This window comes from Rhopalosiphum padi, chromosome 4 (genome assembly GCF_020882245.1).
Source record: "Rhopalosiphum padi isolate XX-2018 chromosome 4, ASM2088224v1, whole genome shotgun sequence".
In the NCBI taxonomy this organism is placed as follows: Eukaryota; Metazoa; Arthropoda; class Insecta; order Hemiptera; family Aphididae; genus Rhopalosiphum; species Rhopalosiphum padi.
Genome location: NC_083600.1, coordinates 4,257,696 through 4,285,362, shown reverse-complemented (window position 1 = coordinate 4,285,362; position 27,667 = coordinate 4,257,696). Strand labels below are relative to the sequence as shown.

General features: G+C 29.6%; 3 protein-coding genes across 3 annotated transcripts; 2 read left to right on the top strand and 1 right to left on the bottom strand.

Annotated features, from left to right (window-relative positions):
- The first annotated feature begins 674 nt into the window (after positions 1-674).
- Positions 675-4,062, top strand: LOC132929955 (heat shock 70 kDa protein cognate 4-like). Its single transcript, XM_060995612.1, has 4 exons — positions 675-842; positions 1,789-2,065; positions 2,131-2,279; positions 2,342-4,062. The coding sequence occupies exons 2-4, from the start codon at positions 1,858-1,860 to the stop codon at positions 3,944-3,946; spliced, it is 1,962 nt and encodes a 653-aa protein (XP_060851595.1). The 5' UTR covers positions 675-842; positions 1,789-1,857; the 3' UTR covers positions 3,947-4,062.
- Positions 4,063-10,547: 6,485 nt separating this feature from the next.
- On the top strand, positions 10,548-19,949 carry LOC132930704 (serine/threonine-protein kinase MAK-like). The gene is made up of 9 exons (XM_060996717.1): positions 10,548-10,967; positions 12,614-12,668; positions 12,733-12,900; positions 13,886-14,224; positions 17,190-17,365; positions 17,799-17,948; positions 18,110-18,292; positions 19,011-19,130; positions 19,193-19,949. The coding sequence occupies exons 1-9, from the start codon at positions 10,867-10,869 to the stop codon at positions 19,203-19,205; spliced, it is 1,305 nt and encodes a 434-aa protein (XP_060852700.1). The 5' UTR covers positions 10,548-10,866; the 3' UTR covers positions 19,206-19,949.
- An 805-nt stretch (positions 19,950-20,754) lies between these two features.
- On the bottom strand, positions 20,755-26,972 carry LOC132928686 (dolichol kinase). Its single transcript, XM_060993524.1, has 8 exons — positions 26,950-26,972; positions 26,624-26,862; positions 25,875-26,089; positions 24,764-24,955; positions 24,451-24,660; positions 23,815-24,073; positions 21,327-21,404; positions 20,755-20,888 (listed from the first exon to the last, which is right to left on the bottom strand). Exons 1-8 carry the CDS (start codon positions 26,970-26,972, stop codon positions 20,755-20,757), a joined length of 1,350 nt encoding a protein of 449 aa, XP_060849507.1.
- Between the last annotated feature and the right edge of the window lie 695 nt (positions 26,973-27,667).

Sequence of the window (27,667 nt, the reverse complement as noted above, 5' to 3'; positions counted from 1 at the left end):
TATATTGTATGGTAATTATCGTTTAAAAAGTGTTTATTCATTTATTTTCATGTGATTGTAAGTTATATTGAATTATTGAAGTCTAGGGATTTTTTTTCCGGGATTTGAATATTAAGCACGTTTGATTATCAGTCGCAAAAAACTGACATAATTAAATGATCGTGTATGAGCCCCATAAGACGTATTATATTATCTACAATACAAGTCTTTAAACGAACACTGATATTTTACTCCACGAAGAAATTATTCAACGTAATGTCCTGTTTGAGTTTGACCGTATATTGATGACTTGACGTCAATCGCGGTTTCCGAACCACAAAAAGCCAAGGTTCAACCACCGTCCACTATAATTATCAAGGCCAAATCACACAACACATGAATCATGAATTTCATGACTAACGCGTCTGAAAACGCACTCGTTTCAGTCGTTTTGGATCATAATGACATGATTCATGATTCGTGAATTGTGGGGGGTCTGCATTTAGTAAACGTCCGGAAATTATCAGAGTAATATCACTATAATATAGCATAGTATTATTATGGATATTATACGAACGTTACAAAAACGTAACCGTCCGAAACTGAGGTCGCGTTTATTCCTCCATGGAACGTCTAGAATGTTCTAGAGCCGTTGTTCCCACCTCTCATACAATTTATGTATGCTCATTGCTGCGTTCGTTTGCCGACAACGGTGAACGGAATTCGTTATACGATAAGTACCGTCTCCCCACCAATCCCGGTAAACACAAGTCACCCTCGCCACCACTGAAAGCGCTACGGCTAGGCTCTCGTCGTTCGGCATCTTCCATTTTGTTCCTGGACTCTACGCGGGATACTAGTCTGTGAGTATAAAAATTGTTATACATTTATTTTATCTGTTATTTCAATATCTGAAACATATCTGATTTTATTATCAAAGCAATTGGCGGCGTTAGGAACACGATTTATTTCCAAAACCAAGATATTCGCATTATTTTTTCGGCGTAAACCAATATTATAATATCCCCTTGGTGCACCTCACACGATGTATGCTTAACAGTTTTAAGGTTATACACGAACATGGCACGATTCTATTGTTCTTCATACTATATTAAATAATTTGTTTTATCCACTTCGCGTTTTCTTATTGCCAATGGTTTTTCATCAAGTTATAGATTCCTTTTGCTGACCCGCATGTCTGTCTATTCTTTGTTTGGCGGCGCATCGCTTAGTTCGCGCCATTAACCGCGCATAACCCCCAAATGTTCATCTCGTGTTTTTCACGACTGTCATTTTTTTATTTAACAAGTATAATAATCTAACAAACGTGTTAACGTCGTTTATTTCCGTTCGTTAAATAATCATTTCATTACCTAGTGTCGTTTCCTGGTTACCTGTTGGGCCAAGGCCGTATTCTACTATTGTAAATGGTTTAGTGGTTATATGATTATGATTTGATTGGGAATATGGTGACGTTATAATTTTCAGTAAATTGTAATATCATCGATAGTTTTATTTAAAAACATGACTTTTTATATCCGTGATGGCTATTAATTCTTTAAATTATTACTGATAGAACCGGTATCTTAACTATTGCATAATATTGCTACATAATACAATTAAATTTTAAGTAATCTATATAGATTAAAATTAATTTCATTTTATCTGATATATGTTAAATTGATATTTGTATTGTGCAATAATTATAGATATATTTTTAATTATTCTGTATCCTTGTTATACTGAATACATAATTTCAATGTAAACTATGTACTTAAAAAGTACTAATACAATTTTTTTTTAATATAGGACTTTTTGTCAAACTCAAAAGACTTATTCATATATTCCTTACTTTAAATACACTCCATATCTCAAAAAATGGCTGCCAAAACTCCTGCTGTTGGTATTGATTTGGGAACAACCTACTCTTGCGTGGGTGTTTTCCAACACGGCAAAGTAGAAATCATTGCTAATGACCAAGGAAACCGTACAACACCCAGTTATGTCGGTTTTACTGATACTGAACGTCTCATTGGAGATGCTGCCAAAAATCAGGTCGCCATGAACCCCAACAACACCATCTTTGGTAAATATTTAACTACTAATATTTTTATTGACTTTTTAATGTAATAAAATATTTTAATATTATAGATGCCAAGCGATTGATTGGTAGACGCTTTGAAGATGCTACAGTACAAGCTGATATGAAACATTGGCCTTTTGAAGTAGTCAGTGATGGCGGTAAACCTAAAATCAGAATTTCCTACAAAGGAGAAAACAAAATCTTCTCTCCAGAAGAGGTAATATTTAATTTGATTAAAAATTAAATAATAAATAATAATATTTTTAAATTTTGTATTAGGTCTCATCTATGGTTTTGACCAAGATGAAGGAAACCGCCGAAGCCTACCTGGGAAAAACAGTATCAAACGCTGTTATCACTGTACCTGCATATTTCAACGATTCCCAACGTCAAGCTACCAAAGATTCTGGTACCATTGCTGGTTTGAACGTAATGCGTATCATCAATGAACCTACAGCCGCCGCCATTGCATACGGTCTCGACAAAAAGACTTCTGGAGAACGCAACGTTCTGATCTTTGATTTGGGTGGTGGTACTTTTGATGTGTCCATCTTGACCATCGAAGATGGAATCTTTGAAGTCAAGTCAACTGCCGGAGACACTCACTTGGGAGGTGAAGATTTCGACAACAGAATGGTCAACCACTTTGTACAAGAATTCAAACGCAAGTACAAGAAAGATGTGACCACCAACAAGAGGGCCCTGAGACGTTTGAGGACTGCCTGCGAACGTGCAAAGCGTACTCTTTCCTCGTCTACCCAAGCAAGCATCGAAATCGATTCTTTGTTTGAAGGTGTTGACTTCTACACATCCATCACTCGTGCTCGTTTTGAAGAATTGAACGCCGATCTCTTCCGTAGCACCATGGAACCAGTAGAAAAATCTCTGCGCGATGCCAAGATGGACAAATCTGCCATCAACGACATTGTATTGGTCGGAGGTTCTACCCGTATCCCCAAGGTACAGAAATTGTTACAAGACTTCTTCAACGGCAAAGAATTGAACAAATCCATCAACCCCGATGAGGCTGTTGCTTACGGTGCCGCTGTACAAGCTGCCATCTTGCACGGAGACAAATCTGAAGAAGTCCAAGACTTGTTGTTGCTCGACGTCACTCCTCTGTCTTTGGGTATTGAAACTGCTGGTGGTGTGATGACTGCTCTCATCAAGCGTAACACAACCATCCCCACTAAACAGACCCAAACTTTCACCACCTACTCTGACAACCAACCTGGAGTGTTGATCCAAGTTTATGAAGGAGAACGTGCCATGACCAAAGACAACAACTTGTTGGGAAAATTCGAGTTGACTGCTATTCCCCCTGCACCACGTGGAGTCCCCCAAATCGAAGTCACCTTCGACATCGATGCTAATGGTATTTTGAATGTCAGTGCTATTGAAAAGTCCACCAACAAAGAAAATAAGATCACCATTACCAACGATAAGGGACGTTTGAGCAAGGAAGATATCGAACGCATGGTCAATGACGCCGAAAAATACAAGAATGAAGATGAACAACAAAAGAATGTCATTGCTGCCAAGAACGGTTTGGAATCTTACTGTTTCAACATGAAGAGTACAATGGAAGATGAAAAAATCAAGGACAAGATCCCAGAATCTGACAAGAACACAATTTTGGAAAAGGTTAATGAAACAATCAAATGGTTGGATGCTAACCAGCTGGCTGAAAAAGAAGAATATGAACACAAACAAAAAGAATTGGAAGGCATTTGCAACCCAATTATCACTAAATTGTATGCTGGTGCTGGTGGTGGTATGCCAGGTGGTCCCGGTGGTATGCCTGGATTCCCAGGAGCTGGTGCTGGCGGTCCTGCTCCAGGTGCTGGCTCAGGAGCTGGTCCAACTATTGAAGAAGTTGATTAAACTATTCGCAATTCATCAGCACATTCCTACATTGTTAAAACTCCAACAGATAACTTGTTTTTTTTTCTGATGCATTTACTTTCTATAATTGATAATAAAAACAATCATCAAAAGTATTTATTTATTTTTATTTTAGTTTATCCTGTTTGACTGAATTTCTTTCCCTAAACATGTATAATTTTTAAAGACAAAATTATTTAAGTACATGGTGTAATTTCAGGTTAATGGTACATTATTCATTTGTTTTTATTAAAAGATGTGTAAGATAATGACTTTAATCTTGTGGAACAAATTTTCCATTATAATGTTGTATAACAAGCAAGGTATCAAATGGTAATTGAGTACTGTTCGAAAGTATTGCATTAATGATTATACTATATTGTATCAACTTCTTTAATTCATAATTGTTATTACATAATGTAATAAAATTCAGTACCTATTCATAAATCTAAATACATAATTTCCACGAATAATTTTTTTTTTATCAAAATAAATTAACATCGTTATTTATCATTTAAATAAATAATTTCATCCAATTACGACGTCTAAGAAATAACTGTCTTGTTACACTTTTTAGATTTTGTTGTTCCAGTAAATTATAACTTTATAAGGAATCTTTTACATTTTCAAATAATACAAAAAGAAAATTTTAATTATTGAACTTCAAATGCCAACCACAAAAAATTAGACCTGTGGATATTTAAATAAAAATATGCTTTGATGGATCTTGTATTTAATTTTTAAGTATTTCTAGTTTCTACCCATCATATATATAATTGTTAATCAACATTTATAAAAAAACATTGAAAATTTCTCTTGCCTAAAATTGTTATTTTTTATTTAAGAGAAGTAATTATATTACGGGTGATAATCGAATATCATAAATATTTGAACTTAAAATGACAATAAAAATTAATTTGGCTTTTAAGTGGAATTTTTTTCATTTACAGGTGAACAACTAATAAGAATAGTGAAAGAACATTGAATTTCACTTTTAAATCTTAATTTCTTATAGGTATAAACAAAAAATGTTACTAATTACTAGAGATTTTCGATATTTTTTTATTGAAAAATTAAGCATGAGGAGCTTTGTATTAAATTTTAAGTATTTCTACCTAACAAATAATTTTTAATTTACAATTAGAAAAAAAAAATTTTTATGCTTAAAAACAGCTCAAAGGTAATCGAAATGTTTTGAAAATTTTATTGTAAATAGAAAACAATAATATTATAAAAATGTTGTGAACATTCAAAACATTCCAATTTTCAAGTATATCTATGATTATAAAAATAAAACAAATTCGATTTTGTCTAAAATTGGATTTGCGTAAAAATTCCTGATTTTCCTCACTTTTTGTTTATCTCAATTATATAAAAATAAGTACTACTTAAGTATTAGACCAGTGGCGGATCCTGGTCGAGAAAATGGGGTGGGGCATTCGCCGAATGCATACAATTATATTATATAGATTACACAAATTACTTAAAATTTGTTATGATTCTTTTTATTAAGTATTTCTTCCTAAATAAAACACAGCTTACAGGGGGGCAAATCTGCGCCTGTACTATACATTTTTAAGTTTGACCTTACCAAAGTACAAACAAGATACAATTTGAATCCAAAACCACCACTATTTTTGAAAATCGAACCATCATTTTTCGACCACATTTGTGTACTTGGAACGCTGGAAATGAAACATTTGCTGTAGTGAATTTGTAAATCATCAGTTTTTTTCTGATGCAAAATATACCTATAACCAGTATAACCCATAGCCATAATATTTGTATATTATTGTATCGACTATGAAAAAAAAAATTGGTTAATAATAATGGGTAATTATAATATAATCAATCGTTAGGCTGCGGCGACCACACCCTAGACCTTTTTTTCTATGCGACCGCTGCGATCTTAGATATTGTGAACGACGAACGTTACTATTTTTCACTTTTATTATAATTATAATATATAAAAGAAGAAGATGTCAAATCTATGAGTGTTTTTTTCAACAAATTTTACACTAATTCACTTTAAACATCGATTGGCCACAGTTGAGTTAATTGCTCATATTTTATAGGAAATCTATAAAAAAAAAATATTCATAAATAGGTGTTTATAAATAATAAACTTAACTAAATGAACGTGGATATATGTATTACTAAAAAAAAATCCTTGTATAATAGAAAATTATTATACGTTACAATTTTACAAACACTACCAAAAAAAAAAAAATTACGTTTTCGTAACGTGTACAATGTTTCGAACAGATTCGTATGTCATTCAACGACGTCACAGCCACCGAATAATCGGATCAGAATCAAATCGCACGCGTTGTCAGATCATTATAGCGGCACACGAGACGGGCAGCTCAAACGAGAGCGATACACCCGTAACGCGGAACTCTGACGAGTCACTGGAACTTTGCCATTTGCTCGCTAGATCCGACGTACGCGCGACTTGTCATTTCTGTGGAACGTAACCCGGCGTAGCCCTGAGCATATGTCGACAATGACGATAAAGCACAAGGAAACGGGGTTTTACGAATATACGTTCTGTTTGGGAAACATACTTGAACATCACTTACGAATGACGTATTCCTACGAATGACTGTTTATCGCATAACACGGAAACAGAAAAAAAAAAATATGCAAAATATAAAGCAAATATTTAATACAGAATATGTGACGATCAGTGCCAACCACTGACGCACTGCCCAAACGGTGTCTTACTTATATTATAGGCTAAGGAAATGTTAGAGTTGCGAATAGGTATGAATAAAATCACTATTTAATAATACGAGTACAAGCAATGTAATGTGCAGGTGACATAATATGTTAGAGATCAAAAAATATACCTAAATACCAGTGCCTTCCCTAATCGCGCAAGTCTGCCCGGGGTGGGTCTTGCTACGACGGAGGACAGACAGTGAATGTCTATGCTGGTCGTTTCGCCGGGCCTTTTATACCCGGTGTTCTGTGACAGATAACAAGAAACCGTAGAAACCCCAATAGTGCAATCGCCGATAAACGCATAATTTAAATAAAAGTTATTATAAGAATAATAAAAAGGAAAAAAAGAATCTAGAATCTTATCCGTGCATCTCTCCCCCCCCCCCATACCGAACGGAAAAATCCCCCTTCTCGGACAAAAATTAAAAGTTAAAATATTAAACAATTATTTATTATGTACAAATTTTTCACGGGATTTTAATAGACTTTTCCCGATTTTTTTTCCAACCCGTTCGTATTCGCGTAGTTTGCGTCTTTTGAAAACCGTGCGTATTTACGATTTTTTCGCCGTTTGCGTTCATAGCGAGCGGTTGCGATCGCAGTAACGAGTACGACCGCCGACGACAGTCCCCAAGACGTTTTTCTTCGTTCTTTTTATTTTCGCACATATAGGATCGCAGACGCCGATCGATGTACGTGACATTTATTCTATTGTTATTGCTTAAATGTACACGTATATGATATACGTTTGATATTTCGAAGCTCATTTGTCGATGTACAATACTGTTTTTTTTTTTATTCAATAAATTGCGACAATTGCGTTATATATGTATTTATATTATTTTCGTTGTTCTCGGTAGCTAAACTCTTACGTCATACTTATATCTTCAACCACGGGTTGTGCTGTATACCATAAAAGTGTTTATCGACGACGTTTGTGTCGCACAATACTGTAATATATTCATGTACATGTGTGTATTGGTGTATATATGTAATAATACATGATAAGTTTTTTGTAGGTGTGTATTGATGAGTTATTAATAACATGTTATATATCTTTATAAATCGTAATTTAAATTATAATGTCATTGGATGATGTGTAATAAATAAATAAGTGTTTCTTTATTTTAAAATATTTTTATATAATAAATTTAATGATTTTTGGAGATTATGAGCGGCTGAAGGTGATGTGGGGGGGCTTTGCTCCGCAGTCCGCTCAGTAATGTGATATTGAATTTTGTGTGGAACGCTCGTTCGTCCAACATCCACTGAGTCCTCCTTCTAGTTTTTTTCCAAATCAAGCACTGTATAAAATACGTATTATTCAAATGCATCCCTTTAAAAGTATTCAAAATACTTGTTTTTAGTTCAATACATTTTATATTGAAACATTTTTTTTTTAATAATTAGTATATAATAAATATTATTTGTAAATAGATAGGGATTTTAAATTATTTATAAATGTTTGAGTTATTAAATACCTATAATACATTAATAGGTACAAGATATATTAGATAATTATTTACACAGTATTTGTCACAAGGCCGTAACGCCCGTAACTGAAAAAAAATTTTGGAGTGATCCAACATTTTTTAAATATTGCTCGGTAATTGAAATTTGGAATAAAAACTAAAAAAGAAAAGTACTTAGTATTCTAGAATAAAAATACAAATAAAAAGTATTTTTAAGTATTTCAAAAATATATTGGTCGAAAAGTATTTAATTACAAGTATTCGAATACTTAACAACTTACAAGACTACAGAAGCAAAAAACTATGATAAAATCAATACATTCATAGCTCCGCTCGGGATCTAAAATGAAATATTACAATGCATTATGTAATTGATAGATTTATGATTTTTTCACAAGTTATATCATTTCATTAAGTAAGTATTGATATTAAAATATTTTTATTTGTATGATTTATTTATGTAGTCAATTAATTAATAGTAAATAGAATTAGCTGCTACTGCTATTAATATTTGGTTTGAGTTCTATTGAAATTATCCAATTTTAATTTTTAAGTACACACTCACCTGTAAGTAAGTCACTTATTTAGAGAAAAGGTTAAATAAACTTCAGATCCCCCCTGGGCCCTGGCGTTCACAAAAAACTACCAAAGTATCAATGGTATTAAATATAATAATGAACCTTTAAAGTTTAAATTATTAAACAATAAGCGATATTATAGAGGAGTTACCAAACTTAAACTCAGGGGCTTATCTAATAGTGCAGTTTGTTACTAAAAAATTTAATCAATGACATGCTTAACTCATATTAAGATATTCTACTCAAGTATCACTACTTAACGTGAAGTGGATGTACTTCGAATATAAAAATAAAACCAGACGATTATTAGCAGTTGACAACCTTTCTCAGTTTTCTTTTTTCAATACTCAGTTATCTATTGCTATTCCGTTTCTGTCATAACATTATATGAAGCTCTTTCGAATCTTTCGTTTGTCCTTATCCATTGTCCTAGTCTTATAAAAAACTTCATTCCAAGGGCGTCATTTGGAGGGATCAGATAATGCAATTGCACCCCTTACTTTTAAAATAGTTCCAATTGGCTGTATCCTGATGAAATAATACACTGTTATTAATATGATTAAAATTAAATTGTATTTTAAGTATTTAAACTTTTATATTGAAATTTATCAACATTGATGTACTGCTGTCAATCATGATTACAACTTTAAATTACATTGGTTGTAAACAAATAAATTATTGTGCTGTACAGTTTTATTGTATTTTAGTTTTTAAATTGATTTTTACTGTTTACGTTGGTGTATTGATTCGATCTAATGTCTATGATGTATAGAAATAATTGGAAGCAGGATAATGTAGATACCTATACGTAGACACGTAGTATATCTATTTTCAAAATGGTCTGCTTGATACCTCGCACACGGCACACCCGAGAAAAAACCTGAAATGACGCCCCTGCTTCATTCTTTTTCTGAAATCATCATAACTTCCTGTTATTACATTTGAGTATTTTCCGCGTATTCCGTTATTTACAATTTAAATAACAAAATAAACACTATTTTTATTTTATTATTTATGTAGGTCAATAGGTACATATAGTTGAGCTAATTTAGTTGATGACTGATTTTATTATACAGTTAATCATTAATAAAGGTACCTACTGTATATTTAATCAATGATTATTTATTTGATTGAATGATTTTTGTACTTATAAGCTATAGGCATTTAATTTAAAATTATATTAAAATATTTTTCATTTGATAATAGCTAGGTGTAATAATACATAATACAGGTAGGGATTTACTATGTATTTTTAATCAAAATAATGCTATTAATTTTTAGGTTCTCTTCGCGTTTTTCTACGCACGCAAGAATCCATTTAGCACTGACCTATTACCAATAATTACTGTGACTTGACCGGTACAACAGTAATACATAACTTTTTACATTTATAGTAAAAGGAGTGTACTTATGCCCTTTTGAGAGTAGACGTATATAAATAATAGTATCCTGTATCCGTCTATTCCTAGGCGGAATAAGTCAAATCACCGATCTACTACAATATAGTATTATGCAAACATATAATTAGGTTATATATACACATTTAGGTGCCACGGTGGTTTACGAGTATATTACCCATTATGTGTATATATTATATTGTGTTATCACGATGGACTCAATCATATTTATTGTATGTATTTTTTTTCTATTTTAATTTACTCGCATTAGCTAGGTATATGTATTATGTTTTTCGGCTCGCGTGAACTTTCGGACAAGGTCTTGTGATTGTACAAAATACCTAAAATGTATCCTAGCAACGGTATATTTATATCCGTATTGGTGCAGGTGGTTGGTTTCGAGTGTTCCGCTTTGTATATAATATGATATACCTCTATAAGCTCTGCGTTCCCCGTACAATGTGGTGTCTTCGTGCCGCATTGTGTAGATCAATATAATAACGTACGGATATAATACCTAAGTAATATTCCACAGTGTCGCGTACACTGTTAACTTTACGTTTGTCGCTAATAGAACATATATAGTAAGATACACGCTGTCTAAAAACACGGACGTGCCTATACCGGCGTATATATAATAGGCATTATATTATAATATACTGTCACAGCCGAAAATACGTATATATCAACATAGCGCTGTTACATTCACGCCACGTGTGTTCATGAAGAAATGACAATAAACCAACATGAACAGATACATGACTCTGAATCAGCTTGGAGACGGCACGTACGGATCAGTCGTGTTGGGACAAAACATAGATACCGGAGAAAAGGTGGCCATTAAAAGGTAGATGAAATTGTACATGAATAACATATTGTATTAGCTAGCTATACGTATATAATCATTAGGGATAGGGTGTCGATGGCCTAAAAAACACATAAAAATGCAAAAATACCCTAATAAATTCTTCCAAAATGAACATAAAAAACGACCAAAAAAAATCTACTTAAATAAACGGAAAAAAGCTTATTTTAAAAATAATAATCATTATTAAAAACATGAGTGTTGGAGTAATTTAAAATATGAACCATAAAGTCAATAGACAATAGTATACATTTAAATTTCAAGTTTAATTTACAGTACAACAAATATATATAAATAAAATTATCAAAAATAAATTTAAAAGTAAAATAGAAAAAAAAAATATTAAAAATATTCAAATTGATTTTCGTTTGCTTGTCTGAATGGAAATCACTGAAAATAAATAAAACAATAAATTAAATAATTTCTAAATAAAAACAAAAATGTTGTTATTTTGTATACCAGGCTAGTACCTACCTCCCGTTACACTATATAATTCAAACGTGTCTGATTTTTTCAAATAAAAGACAACGACGTATAATGTCGTATAATAAAAAAAATGACATAAAAGTATAAAAGAATGACGTAAAAAAACAAAAAAAAAAGCAAAATAAAAATAATATATTCTGAATCAAGGAAGCATGAAATAAATTTTTAACAAAAATAGCATTTTATAGGATCAAAGGAATAAAATACAAAGTCATCAACATCCTATCTCGATTAGTAATCTCTAATCACAAACAAAAAAAAAATAAAACTATCACATTCTTAAGAAAATAAAACTAAAAAATAATAATAATATTATAATTATAATAGCAATATTGTACAAATCTCGTGTAAAATTCCGTTAATATACCCAGTGACGCAATCAAAAGGGGTGTTTTGAGTGTTTGGACACCCCCCTTGAACCGTAATTTTAGAAATAATAATGTATATTGAAGAGTATTCATCACAAATAGGGGGAACTACTACTGTATACACTATACTGGTGGTCGATGGACACCTTGAAAAATCCTGGTTGCACCACAGAATATACCTACTACAATTTCTATTTTATATAATATGATGAGATTTATAATACAAATATACGTATCATGTATGAACATTTATCCCCGTATCATAATAATTATTACTAAAAATGGCTAAAATATGTACAAATAAAAAAAATAAAATACCGAAAAAAGGTGATGACTTAAATACCTCAATACGATGTGTTTCTATAACTCATAGGGTTTTTTGGTCTTCATAATTATTGTACCTAAGCAATACATTTTATAAATATTCAATTGAATAATATTATAGATAGTCACGCACTCTCGCGTAATTTGGATTTTTGTCTACATTTTTTTAAATTAAGATATTAACATTAACATAATTAAATCACTAGACATGTTTAACGTTATTGTACTATAAATTAAACCATTTAGACTGCAATACTGCATTAAATATACAAATACCTATAATATATTATAAATGTTTATTTTATAATTAGTCGTATAATCATATTAGTATAATTAGGCTATAACCTATAAGTGTTAGGTACCTATAATAATTAAAGTATAATATATGATTAAATGTTTTAAGACACTGTACCGATATAGTGTGTTTAAAAATGAATTTAATTATTACAGAATGAAAAGAAAATATTATTCTTGGGATGAAGCAATGAATTTGAGAGAAGTTAAGGTAGGTACTCATTATACTTAATGTATATTTTTGGGTTTTATCAAATATTATAATATTTTTTCAGTCTTTGAAAAAATTAAATCATGCTAATTTAATAAAGTTGAGAGAAGTCATTAGAGAAAACGATACTCTTTACTTTGTATTCGAATACATGAAAGAAAATCTGTATCAACTTATGCGGAGTCAAAGCAAATTTTTTCCCGAACAATCTATCAGAAATATACTTTATCAGGTAAAAATTGTATGATATAACATATTATATTATACGAACATTTTAACTTTTAAGACATTTTAAATGTTTCATATTATTATAGCCTACTTCTAAATCAGGATAGCCCAAATTTGAAGTGGAAATAAAAATAAAAGTTATTGACACCTATATGGGCTATTTGTATTATACTCATGTCTCGTTGTGTTTGTTATTCAACATTAATGAGACTTAATATTTTTTTTTGTATTTAATCGATGTATCAGTAATCGCTTTTCGGATGTATTTAATATTATATTAGTTTATTTTATTATATTTTATTATCACAAATTCACAAACCATATGGTGGTAAATAGTAAATTTAAATGATTAGAAACATAATTCTAAATATATTTGATTAAATATAATCCATTCTCTAACTGAAACTAAAAAAATCGACTTTATACTAAATAGTGAAACACTCTCACACACGTGTCGAAAACGCACCATCGCGCACTAGACGAATATTATATATTTTGTTTTTTGTTTACAAGCATAATTTTTTAAAACAATTGTATTGACTAACTTAGTATAAAAAAATTTTAGAAACCAAATTTTACAGTGTACTCAAAAATTACTTTCTTAAACATTTAAAGACGAATTAAAATGATTTCAGAAGTTTCATCCGTTTACTACTATATTATAGTAAATACAATATTATTTATACAAGAATATATTAAAATCAATAAATCTTGATAGAAAACACAGCTACAATCGAGTTCCTCTACTACTCATTAATAATTATAATTTTAAAAAAATCGTTGAAAATAATTCATCAGAATATCTCTGAGATTAGAATGAAATCTACATCGAGATTTAACATTTAAATATATCCAGAGATATTAGGATTTCGTTCCCATCCCTATAAACTATAAATAAATTAGGTATATATATATGTATATATATACCTAATATGATTAAAATGAAATACATAATATATTCCATTTCCGATGTGTAATTTTATTCAAAGATATTGCAAGGATTGGCGTTCATGCACAGGCATGGTTTCTTTCACCGGGACATGAAACCGGAGAACTTGCTGTGCTGCGGCCCCGAGTTGGTCAAGATCGCCGATTTCGGTTTGGCCCGGGAGACTCGGTCGCGTCCTCCGTACACCGATTACGTGTCCACCCGATGGTATCGAGCGCCAGAGGTGTTATTGCATTCGATCAATTACAGCACACCGATCGACTTATGGGCCGTCGGCTGCATCATGGCCGAGTTGTACACGTTCAGACCGTTGTTTCCGGGCACGAGCGAGATCGATCAAATATTCAAAATATGCTCGGTCTTAGGAACACCTGATAAGGTACCTTCAGCTAATGTTATAGATGTGTGACACAATTCCACATTGTGTATTATTTATAAGTTTATCTAGTCGCTAAATCGTTTAAGTCTATATAAGTCCCATACAAACGTTTATTTTTATAATTTTATACATGATTGATCAATATAAATAACTAACATAATTAAAATATTTAAAACTATACTTTATTATTATTGATCCATTTTAAAAAATACACCAGTAATTGTCTACAAGGCTACAAATATCTATAGCCACCTTACAGCTGAAACTTTTAGTTGTTATAAGTACCTAATACCTGTCCATTCACACCTTACCTGACAACCCCAGGCGTCGTATAAAAACTATCTAGTGACGTGACTTGTTAGGGAACTAACTAAGGAAAAAATATATATAATAATTATTATGTATAGTATATAAATATAACTAAACCGCTCCCAATCAAGTGTCACTAATGGGTGTGACTTCTTTTTCCAAATATGCATTACCTTTTTGTTCTGTCATCACATATACTTATTTTGCTAAATAGTATAGATTGTGTATATCATAATAAAAATAAAAATAAATACTTGATAAGTTAAAAAATTTAAAAAAATGTTATGTAATCTAATCGTATACATAAATATAATGTAAAAAATATATATAAATAATGGTCTATGTCATCGATGTGTTTTTCTGACCATTAAAGATTTTAAAAATATATACGGTACTCTACACACCATATAGATTTGTATTATATATATATAAGAATCACCTTGTATATCTGATACACATATAAGTAAATTTATCATACGTTAAAATGTACTAGCAAAAATAGCAACCAAAAATATTATTTATTTTTAACTAATATCATTCTAAATAAATGTAAATAAATAAATAAAATTTGTAATTGAGTTTTTCCATTTATGATATATGTATAGCTTTTTTGTACCTATTGCGAATGTCTATGACAGAATAAGATATAATTCAGTGAAATATATCGATGTGTCTTTTTATAATATCTATACCTAAATATGATTAGAAATGCAATTCTTGTGCCTAACAATTTCTGTATTTTGCAATTGATAACTAAATAAAAGTAAATAAATTGATTCCTTCCTAAGAAACGAATGTTTAGAGTAAGTACCTACTTATATAACTATATATTTATAATTTATGATGATTTATTCATAAATTATCGTAAATAATATAATATATCCGAATAAAAATAGTAATGAAATAAAAATCATGATTTTACGTAGGGATTAAATCATATTTTACAAACAAATAAACGGTTGTCGATTAAAATACATATTGTGTAAGTATAATAAAATAAAAGCAATGAATTCGATTTTCAATGATACATTGTTAAAATAAAATATTTTAAATCACGCAATATGCGTGTCTTGGCGGCTAGTTCTATACTTTAGCTTTGGAACCCTATAAACAAAAATTAGCAACAATATTATTCAACTAGATTACTTGAATATATTTTCTATTGGTTATTTTACGGAAGTATCAGTTTGTATCAGACACTGATAAATGATTACGGAAGTATTATTACATATAATTTTTGACCTTTTGAACTTTTGACGTAACTACTATATAATTTTTATAATAAATTGGGTTGCACATAACCGGGTACTTACAAAGTAGTAACTGGAATATCTACATAAGATATTAAGATAAAGTAAAAAAAATTGTATAGGTACCTTAAACAATTAACATAAAAAACCTTCGGCCAACACGCGTTCTTTCGGTAAACTTTCCGTTTATTATGTTCAATATAAAGCAAATGTTTGATTAGATAATAAAGAACAACATTTTTTTCACAAAAATAAATATTTACAATACTTAACGAAAAAAAGAACCTTATAGTTACACACTGCTTTAAAAATAATAAATTATCAACCTTTTTAATATTAACAATATTTTTAAATAAAGTATTGAACTAATGCATAATTCAGAATTCTTTTTATTTTAACTAAAAATGTAACATAACCTAGCTAAGTACCAAAACTTCTTAAATTTTTATTTAATTAATGATATTATAATATAAACACAACAATCATTTAATAGTTTACAAAAAGCACTAATTGAAAAAGATATTTGACGGATAATGGGATTATATATATTTTATTTCTTAATTAGGTATAAGTATAACTTCTTCTTTCTTTAAATTGGTTTCAATCACACAAATTGTTTAATGGCCATATAAAAACATCACGATAACTTATTCCATTACTTTATATTAATGTATCATGTATGCCGCTTTTATTAAAACTGAACAAATAATTTTTTAAACAACGATTACACGCAATTTTTTCTACCGTTTTAAAAGTGAATTAGGCATAAATATATGTTATTTGATTTATTGTTATTTTAAAACAACACGAGTTGCTTACAATATAATATAGGTATAAGTAGGTTCTACTGACATAACATTCGTGTTCAAAATTACTTAGCATGATGTTTTGGTATACCAGGACATGATGTGTATTATGAATACATGTAATATGTCGTGATAACACCGAGTATAGACATTTTAAACGTGAGAGGAAACCTTATTACCAGGCAGATGGGTCTCGTTGGGTAAGAACAGAAATATTTGTAGTAAATAATAATAATTTAACAATTATTTATTAACTTGAAGTATGACGCTATAAATTAAGTATAATAATATGATAATAAAAGATAATACTACAAAACTTAATTATTTTAAAAGAATACTATTATTTTTATTTTTTTATAGAAATCATTTAAACTATTTTTACACGGATTAATAAAGAGTTATAAATATCCTGTGATCTTGCTGAAATTCCTAAGGTTTAATATAAATATATAATATACATAAATATGAAAATATTAAATTGTTATGGTTTCATTTGTGATTAGGACTGTTGGGACTTAGATGTTATAGGTTATTAGTATATTGTCAGTGTTAGTGTGCTACAATTTTGAACATTATTATAGTTAGTTACTTTTATTTCAGAAAGAATGGTTTGAAGGTTACCAATTGGCATCAGCAATGAGTTTTAAGTTTCCTCAATTCAAACGATTAGCGCTTAATACGGTTGTACCAAATGCAAGTCGCGATGGAATACATTTAATGGAATTACTACTTAGTTGGAATCCGATTCGAAGACCAAGCGCACAAAGTGCTTTAAGGTATTGACTATATTATATATAAATATTAATTATACCAACTATATCTACCACTATTGGATGAATAAACTATTTTAGATTCTGAGCAGGGCGATAAATGTATTGATTTTACAATGTGTGTTTCTTTTGTGTATGTATACTGCGGTCTGCAGTACTTATACGCATTAATATAGTTGAATGTATTTTGTTAAATGTAGCTTAAACATTCATACTTAACTCTATAGGAAAATAGGAAATAATTTAAAAACATATTATATATACACATACTATTTAAAATAAAAGATTTCGGAGGGGGGCTTAAGCCTAAAAGGCCCCCCCTTGATACGACATTAAATACAGCTACACTTATTGCAGCACTTGCAACATAAATATAGTAAAATTACGTCTTGTTGATTGTCTTATACTTTGAACACTGGTTATATATGTTGCATTTCAGGCAACCATACTTCCAAGTAGGACAACAACGTTTGAGTCAGGACGTAGGAGAAGTGTCTTATGCTAAGATTGGTCAACAAAAAAGACAACCTGTACAACTGATGAAATCACAAATTTCACTCCTACAATCCAACAGTAACAAGCAACTAAAGTGAGTTTATATATAAATATAATCGATTATATTATTATTAAATATCATATTACATATTAAATTAAAAATCAATACAAATATATTAGCAATTTGATAACTGCAACTTGGAGGGTAGTTTGAAGAGCTTAAAATCATAATAGTATTGTAATGGTGACTTATAGATATGAAAAACAATGGGGAACATTGACGAACAAGCCAATCGATAGTAAAGAGAAAACGTGGTATGATAACGATGCAGATGTCATGGTGCTGAGCAAAAAGAAACTAAGCGCCAAGCAACATTATCTATCCGTGGCCAGATATGTAACGGGGAGGGCTTCCAACTTTCAAGCATCTGAGAATGAGTAAAAGAATAATTTATCAATAATATTCATAAAAAAAATAAAAATAATATGTTAAGTGGTATTTTGGGATTTTCAAGAGTAAAAGAGAAATGGCAGTTAACAGTTAACATATTTTTTAAGACTCCCGCGACGATCAAAACGATACAAAAAAAAAGATCGTAAAAATATTATCTTAATAATATACATACTACATACAAACACTATAAATAACGTATAGTGTTAGTGTTAAGGATATTTTGTTAATTATATATGCTTAAAATACAGAAAAACATTACAATTTTTAAGTTTTATTTTATTAAATATTACACATAATATCATATTTATTATAGAGATACGTGTTTTATTTATTAGTTTTTACTTCATTATTTATAAACACGAGTGCAAGAAAATAAATAACTAAAGTATATAATTTCCTTTTTATAGGTTAATATACGAGTAGTTTATTCATTAATAATTATTAGGTAATATCATACTAATATAGGTAGGTCTATACTATACACGCTTAGAGCGTATTAAATTTAGTAGGTAGATATATAAATTTACAATATAATATAGACTCACTCAGTAGATTCACAAAAAATAATCTTTATCGCTGCAGAACTATATTTTTAGTAAAATATTAAATATTAAAAACAATACGTCTAAGTAAATATTACTTAGGTAAAATATAATTATACCTACTTTGTTTATATATTTTTTTATACAAAACTTAATATAGGAATATATCAAAAAGCATGAGAAATGATACGTTCCCATCCGTAAGCAAAGTGTCTTATGGCCAAATAAGTGATAAGAATAAAAATGGCAAACGACATGGAAAAGCCGAATGGACGTCAAAGTAAATAAATAACCATAGTAGTTTTGGGCCGATTAAAATAATATTCAACATTATTGTTTCAGGTACTTGGAGTAAATTGAATAATTATTAAAATCAAAAGCTGTAATTAATCAAATTAAAAAAAAACAATCAAAATAATTTTATTTTTTTAGCTTTGTAAGCTCTGCCATGTATACGCGATTAATTTATTGTATATTAATAATAATATCACATATTATAAACATTTAGTTTTTTAAAATACTATTTTAAACATTTTTATATTGTGTACGCTAAAAATATTATTCGAATATTTAGTATTTAGCTTTATGAACGATAGACAAATGTTAGAAAATTGAAATGTGATTAGAAATTCTAACATTAAAAGTTTAACATTCTATTATATCATGAAGCGAGCACATATTGTGCATGTAATCATTATTAGTTAAACACGTAAATATTTAATTAAAAAATAAATATTTTGTATTTTATACAATACCTACTAAATTGTGAAGTGTAGTAAAAATACACAAATATCATATACTTACCCTGTAATAATTTAATTTGAGTTTTTTTTTTACAAGGATGTTAAAATATAAGCAGGCAAATTTTGTTTCATTATCAGGCCACTATATTTCTTTATCATAGTAAATACGCATATTTTATGGGGCTAAAAATTTAAACATTTATTATTTTAATAAATTAAACAATTGAAAAGTTGAAAGTAGATTTTGATGTGCATATGACATTCCAATAGTGCCTATACCTTTAAAGGACCTAAGTAGTAATTACATCTATAATCTATAAGCAAAAAATATTAAATGTACATCGCATTACCTCCATACATATATTGTTTTGTACGCATTGTTATATCTTATATGGTTATCATAGTATGTTTTAAACTTTTATGAATTTTAACGCTTATTCGTAAATGTTATGGCAGTATACTCGTAAGACACAGAAACAAATAGAAGTGCCAAAGAGTTGCTCCTCTTCTCACTTACATTTCTGAAGTATAGACCACTATAAACAGCAAAATAGTGGCGAAAACGCCATTAATAGTACCTTGGATTATAATTTTTTTCGAATCTCTACAATTTATTCAACTATGATTCGATCCTCAATTTTTCTAAAACATATAGGTATAGTACACACTAACACTATACGTGCTTTTTTTATTCATTTGAAAATTTGATATTACAAAATTATTAAAATCCTTATTCTTAATTTCAGTATCTATCTGATTTCATCCAAATTTAAACTTAAAATGTCTATATAAAAAAAAACTATTTATATATATATATTTTTAATTTATTAAGTTACAGTATGAACTATGCTCAAGAAAAACCTTGTATACCATTTGTATAGAGTTTAGAATCGTAAAATACTAAAATGTGAGATATTTGTTCATTTATTATACAAAAAAATAAATAAATCTTATATAACAATTTCAACAAAAAAAAGTAAAACTTTAAAAAATATAGTATTAGATGTATTTGATCAATATATTACCACGAGATATAAAATTTTACATTGTAAATTGTAATTCATTTTTTTTATTTTATAACATAAAAATATTAAATTCAATATACAATCAACTTAATATATTTTTAAATGAAAAAATTTCAATATAATACATCTTACTAATTTAACAATGCAATAGAAGTGTGTACAACAAAATAGGCAATGCTAAATTATCAACTTGTTCAGTTTTTGCTTCGACGAGAGTTACGAAACCAACTCCGAACAGCGATTTAATCAGATTAACATCACATATTAAACCTATTAATAATTAAATAATAATAATTAATACAAAAGCAGATATAAAATTTTTATAAGAATCTGAATTTACAACAAAATCAATAAGAAGAAAATTCAAATTTTAAACATGAAGATACTAGATGAGTAAATTGTAAATTGTAAATATAAGAATTAAATATAAGTAAGTATATATACCGTAATATACCTATATTATTATTATTTATATTAGTTTTGCTAAAGATGATAATTTTATAAAAGGTTTAAATAAAAATGAAGCAAAAGTATATAGGTATGCGAAGCTATAGATTAAAGGAGTAGATTTATTTTATTTTAAATATCATGTGTGATATAAAATAAAAAAAAAATTAAAATAATTTTTGTTTCCATTCTACGGGTTAAAAAATAACCGATTTTTTTATAAATTAAGATTTTTTTACGCATTATAGTATAAATACACACCTGAATACTCGAGCGCGATGATGCACAGAGCTTGAGAAACGAAACAAGCCACGGAACCTTCGATGCTTTTTTTCGTACCTGAAAATCATGCATAAACAATAATAAACATAAATAAATCAACACACGTTGATTCCCTATATATTTTTGTATTCAATATTATGTTAAATGTTTTTTCTAAATTTATTGTTTACCGTTGTTTAATATTCCTAACCCAGTAGATTATGAAAATAACAGTGCTTTTTAAAAATCTTTTTTTTTTTGTTACTAATTTCATATATTATACGCAATATATATATACCGACTAATACCGTATAGGCTATAGCTTAGAACTAATATTTATTTAATGATTTATAAAGTCCATAATGGGCGTTGATACAATTCATATACATTATACAAATACATAAGAGTTTAAGTTATTATAGGTAATATTAAATTATTTATGATTAGATTAGTTTAATACAGATTTTAACCTGGTTGGGTTATCCTTGAAAAAAATCAATGTTTTTTAGTGTATTTCTTGTAATTAATATTTTATTGATCGGAGCAAAACGACAGCAATTTAAACGGTAAGTATATTCGTGTAGAATGTTTGGGTTACACGAATTTTATAACAAAAGACATTTAAAGCCTTAAAGGTATTTAACTCAGTAGTTTTAAACAATTAATTTGAGAATTAAATAATTTGTAAAACCGAAGCACATTTATAGTATACGTATTTTAATAGTATATACAATAACGGATTTTCTAACAGTATACAAAATTATTTTTTAATTTTTTATTAAACTTCGACAACTCATGGCCATTAGCTGTGGAATTTTTGTGTTTTATTACTGTAGACTGTATGATGGGTATGGGTATTGTAGATTTTTGAAACACGTATTATACGTGTGGAATCCGAGTGGTCATCTATCACCAGAACAACGCCCAACGGATATGCGTCAATTGTTCGTGCATATACTTTATTCGCATGTTCAATATATTGTTAATTCAAAATAGGTTCACATAACATTAAAATATTTTTATAATTATATTTTTGATGACCTAATAATACATAAAAAATAAAATGCAATGTAGTTAAGTATTTTTCCACGTTTATGGATGTCAATATGAAGGTACATAGTTTTTATATTTGCAATTAAAAATTGTATGCAACAACACAGAGATAATCAATTGTTCTACGATTATTACTTATTATAATAATATAATCTACCTACACATCATCTTTTTTTTAAATTTTCATTTTTATTTTAATACATTTTTTTTTATGGTGGTTCTTGGCCTGAAACATACTGCTCAATTTTTTCAAGTATTAATACTTACTTCTTTTTCAAGTGTATATATAAACTTCCAAATTGATGGATTAAGTGTAGACGAAAAAAAATCGCTGCACACGAATTGCATCCTAATGTAAAAACATTATTTTCCTTTCATTTTAAATAGACTTAAGAGTTAGATCTGTCAATAGCAAATTATGACTATTAATAGTAGAATTAAAATATTGATTTTTTTCGTTATTATGCAATTAGAAAAAAGTAAAATGAAAATGTGTAGGTTTAATTTATAGGAGTGTGTAATATAATAATTAAAATTAAAAATAATAAAAAAGTTATAAATATAAAAATTAAAAAATTAAAAACTGGTAAAAGCTAGAATGAAAAACCTAACCTTTTTTTTGTATTCTTGACTCAAACTAACCGTTTGAATTTTCCTCCACCAACTTTGACCTAAATGAAACCTGCATCCTTTCATTAAAACTGATGACCACACGATTAATAATGATGAGTAATTAATTGCTTTTTCAAAATCGAAAAATATTATTTTAAGTGAAAAATTTCAGATATTGTTTTTTAAAAATTCAGATTTGAAATATGTAAATGTTTTAGTATAAGTATCTATATTTTTACTATAGGAAGTAAAAAAAACACCAGTGGTATGTAATTATTATTTTTCAAGCTATGAATTGTATAAAATTATATAAACAATTTTGGCAATTTTTTAAAGTTCCATCCACAAATATTGAATTAACTTCACTCAAAAATTTTAAAAAAACCGGACGCAATTCGTGTACGAACTTATCAATTTTTTTATTTCAAGATTCAATTCGTGTGTATATAGCCAAAAAAAATTGTGCCATCCTTCAACTGAATGATTAGTTTGTGGAAGGTCATCTGCTTACTAAATCATAACAATTCCATATACTAAAAGGGAATGGTCAGATCTCTTTTTTGGCCTCTACAACTACCCAACTACCAAATGTTATATTTTTTTACGAACAATTTATGCACGAACAATTTTCTTATTCTTATAATTTTCCTGCAAATAATTATCACGTAAACTATTTTTGGTGAACAATATTGAAGTGATAACGAACAATTTAGTGACTGTGGCTAAACAATACGTCACATCATACCCCGAAAATTAATTAAATTAGCTATATGCTTTTAATACAGTTTTCAAAATATAATTGGTAGACAAAAACAAGACATACCTTTCCATTTATGACGTCCTATCCGGGAACCTATTAAACTAGCGGCCGTGTCTCCAATGCCTATAGACAAAACACCAGACAACAGCGGCAACAGACTTCTGGAGTCAGGTCGCGGGTGGATCCAAAGGGGTAAAGAGCATCCAACGAGCAAGTAGATCGGAGTGAACGCCACAGGTCCTTCGTCCTTCTCGTCCGAGTATACACGGAAACCTTCCTGTAGGACCATACCCAGTGGCGGCATGTTGGTGATACGTAAAGTCTGTCAGAAGGAAACCAAATGTATTTAAATAATAATATAAGAAAAGGAAATAGAAATAGAATATAATCGTTACTGTAGGGAATTTATTTAAAAAAGGAGATCATTACATTTAATACATAAATACGCTACATGATTCTAATTATAAAAAATATATAATACACATATATATACACTATATACAGCGTATTATAGCATATAATATATTTTTATATGGGTACCTAATATCTATAGATAAATAGGTATTATATAGCTATCATTATATAGCATTTTATATTTATGTCTTATGAGTTATGCAGTGCTCAACATTATCGTAAAAAGGTTGAATAAAAGAGCTTTTATCTAACATATATTAATACCTATAATATATAAATACTCGCCTCTATAAACAAGAAACCGGCAAACACCACGCCACTGGCTAAGTACAACAGGCATGGATCACGAACAATACCCGGAGCGTACACAAGGCAAGCGACCAGATGGAAGTTCTTCCTAATCGACGTTGACGCCTTAGCGTCGCTCATTATTTGAATAAACACGAAAACAACGGCGAACGCCGAACAGCCAGCCCAGTACAATAACAATATCGTCTGTAGACAAAATAATTACATATTATATACTTATTAGTTTATTACTCACTTATACCTAGATATTTTAGACAAAAATTAATTCATAATATCGATGTGCTCTCACCGTGTGCCGGTCCCTCGTAACCCAATGCAAGATTTTCAATATGGGACTACCGTTTAAGACGATGTGCAGTGGCAACACTATCGTGGCAGACACAATTATAACAAACGTCGCGTAAAACCATCTAGGCGACACGCGCAACGTTTCCACGTTGTACACGATCAGGGCGAACGCGGAAATGCCGACGATTCCGAACTGAAAGAATAAGAGTTATATTACAATGCTTTTATTGTAAAACTTTTATATTTTTTCATTATTTCAAGACTAAGAGTATAGTTTATATAATAATAATACATAATTTAAGCAATAGTTGTAGATCTAATATAATACACAGTACACACCAATAAAATATAGGAAAATCAAAGAGACACGAATACACGATTGTGTATTTTTATTTGGTCAAAAAAGATATATATATATATAAATACATAGGATGGTTCATTAAGCATACCCATCCAACTTTTATGATTAATAATACAGTAGTTATATATGATTTTTTTTAAATTTTTAAATACATTTGTTTTACAAATACCATCATATATCCGAATAATTGAGATTTTTTGCCATTTAAGGGTCCTGTGGTAAGATAAATTCTTCTATTTTTCAGATGAATATCACCCTTTTTTGTTTTTAATTATTCAGTAGATAATATTTTTAAAAATTTTTAAATCATAATTTGAACAAAAATTCAGTTTCCGACTTATAAAGCTAGCTTTGATTTTTATAACTTATAAAAACATCATTTGCTAAATATTTTAAAGTGTAAAAAGGCGGTTCTAAGTTGAAAAAAACACTCATTAAATGGTACGGACGTACGGTACCTAGGAAAAGTCATCAACTATTCGAAAATATTATGGTCAATAAGTATATTTAAAAATTTAAAAATTATATCTTAAAAATATCAGAATTTAAAAACAAAAAGTTGGCATGCTTAATGAATCACCAATCACTCTGCATATATTTTTAATAGAGAAGAGGTGTCAGCTGGTCCTCTGTCAATCAATTAAGCCTAGTTCCTACCCACTCTTGATCGTGGCCAGTTAAAGCTCTGACAACAGACGTGTAGACTGTAGGCACTGACAGTCGGGCGTGACTATTATTTAAATAGGTGTACCTGTAGTATCAGCGTGAACACGTCGAAACATGTTTGCTGCGGGTATGGCGCTAACATGTTGGTGCCGGAAGCGACGGCGAATAGTAGCGCGGCCTGCACGGTGACAGTGGCTTCGCCGTACGTGAAACTTAACGGGCAACACGACACGACAAACCGCAAGAGCCAGTGGTAGGCGAGTGCACAGAACGCAGCACATGTCACGTTGTAAACGACGCCTATTATACAACATAATATTATTCATATTATTGTTATTGTAATTTATTGTAAAACTGTACGATTAATATATATTTTAGGTAATGACAGTATAAATACACGATAGCCAAAAATAGCCACAATTATTGGTTTGATGTGCTTATTTTTTGTAAAATGTACCCAGGGTCAGCCTGAGTACCTGAAGGCCTATAGGCAGGAATTATTTTTAGGGACCCAATATTGCAGTATTTTGAGGTAACACAGTACAAGGGCCAGGAACTATAATACGGCAAGGACCCAGGCGGCCAAGCAGGAATACCGACCCTCCGGCCCTGGCCAGGCTGACCCCGAATGTATCTATATATATAATATATATAGTATACATATACTACCTATACAGTATATCGGTACCATATCACATATACTATAAACTATAAAGTGAAGTAAGGACTAAGGTAAGCCTTTCACAGTATTGTTTGTAAAAAAAATTGTTATACCTTTTTGCACTGTTATCGGTATAATAGTGTGTAATGTGTCTACATTTTACTTTTACTTGCCCATTTCAGTATAGAGGGTTAAAAGTTGCGCGATAACAGCTGCAGTAACAATGTAACTCAACGGTTTGGCTGGAAAGCGCTCGCAATGCAACACGTCGGACACTGCACTTATCAGAATACCCAAACTCAGTATCGTCGAAATTATGTACGGTTCCGAGTAGGTTTCGCAGGTGCAAAGGCCGGTGATTATTGCACACGGCAGCGCAAACATTAACCATATTCCTGGTGCAGCGTTCCGCCTAAAATTTAACATTGAAATAAAAAGTAAATAAAAAAATACATTCATCACTCCGTTCAGAATCTAATATAATTAAAAATATAAGTACAATATTACGATAGTTACAGGCATTACAGCACTAGCGAATTTAAGGAAAAATTCCTAGTTTGCAAATATGTAATTAAAAAGGTGACTTGAAACAACAGATTTTTTTTGTACTTAAATTTTCCGATTTTCTGTAAGGTATTAAGTTATTCTAAATTCTTACACGACAATGAATTAATTTTCGCAAATATCTGCGATTTTTTTCAACTAGGAATAAGAAAAAGAATGTCAAAAGCGTTTCAAGTCACCTAGGATGACATTATTAAGTAGGTATGGAAAATATGAAAACCAAACGTATAAGGTATTCTAGATATTATTCAGTAAAATAATTTTCAAACAAAAAACCCATACTAAATATTGAATTGTTTGGAAATACGAGATTTATATTTAAAAATTCTAACTTTTGATAAAAAAATGTTTACTTTTTCCATTTAATAATAATAATTTGCATAATTTCTGGTTTAACTGTATATGTTGGTTGATAGGATAATTAAATAGCTTTAAAATAAAAATAAATTATATTAAAATGTAGAAAAGTTTTGGAGAAACGTTAAAAAATGTGTGGTAGGTTTGGTTTTGTTTTAAAAAAGTTGAATTGTTCATAACTTAAAAATTAAAAAAGTTAAACCCCCTTTAGAGGGTGTATTTCCACATCATTTTAGATAAACTTTCACATGACGTCGATCAGTCACTTCTCCCCGGAACACATTGTATAGTTGTTA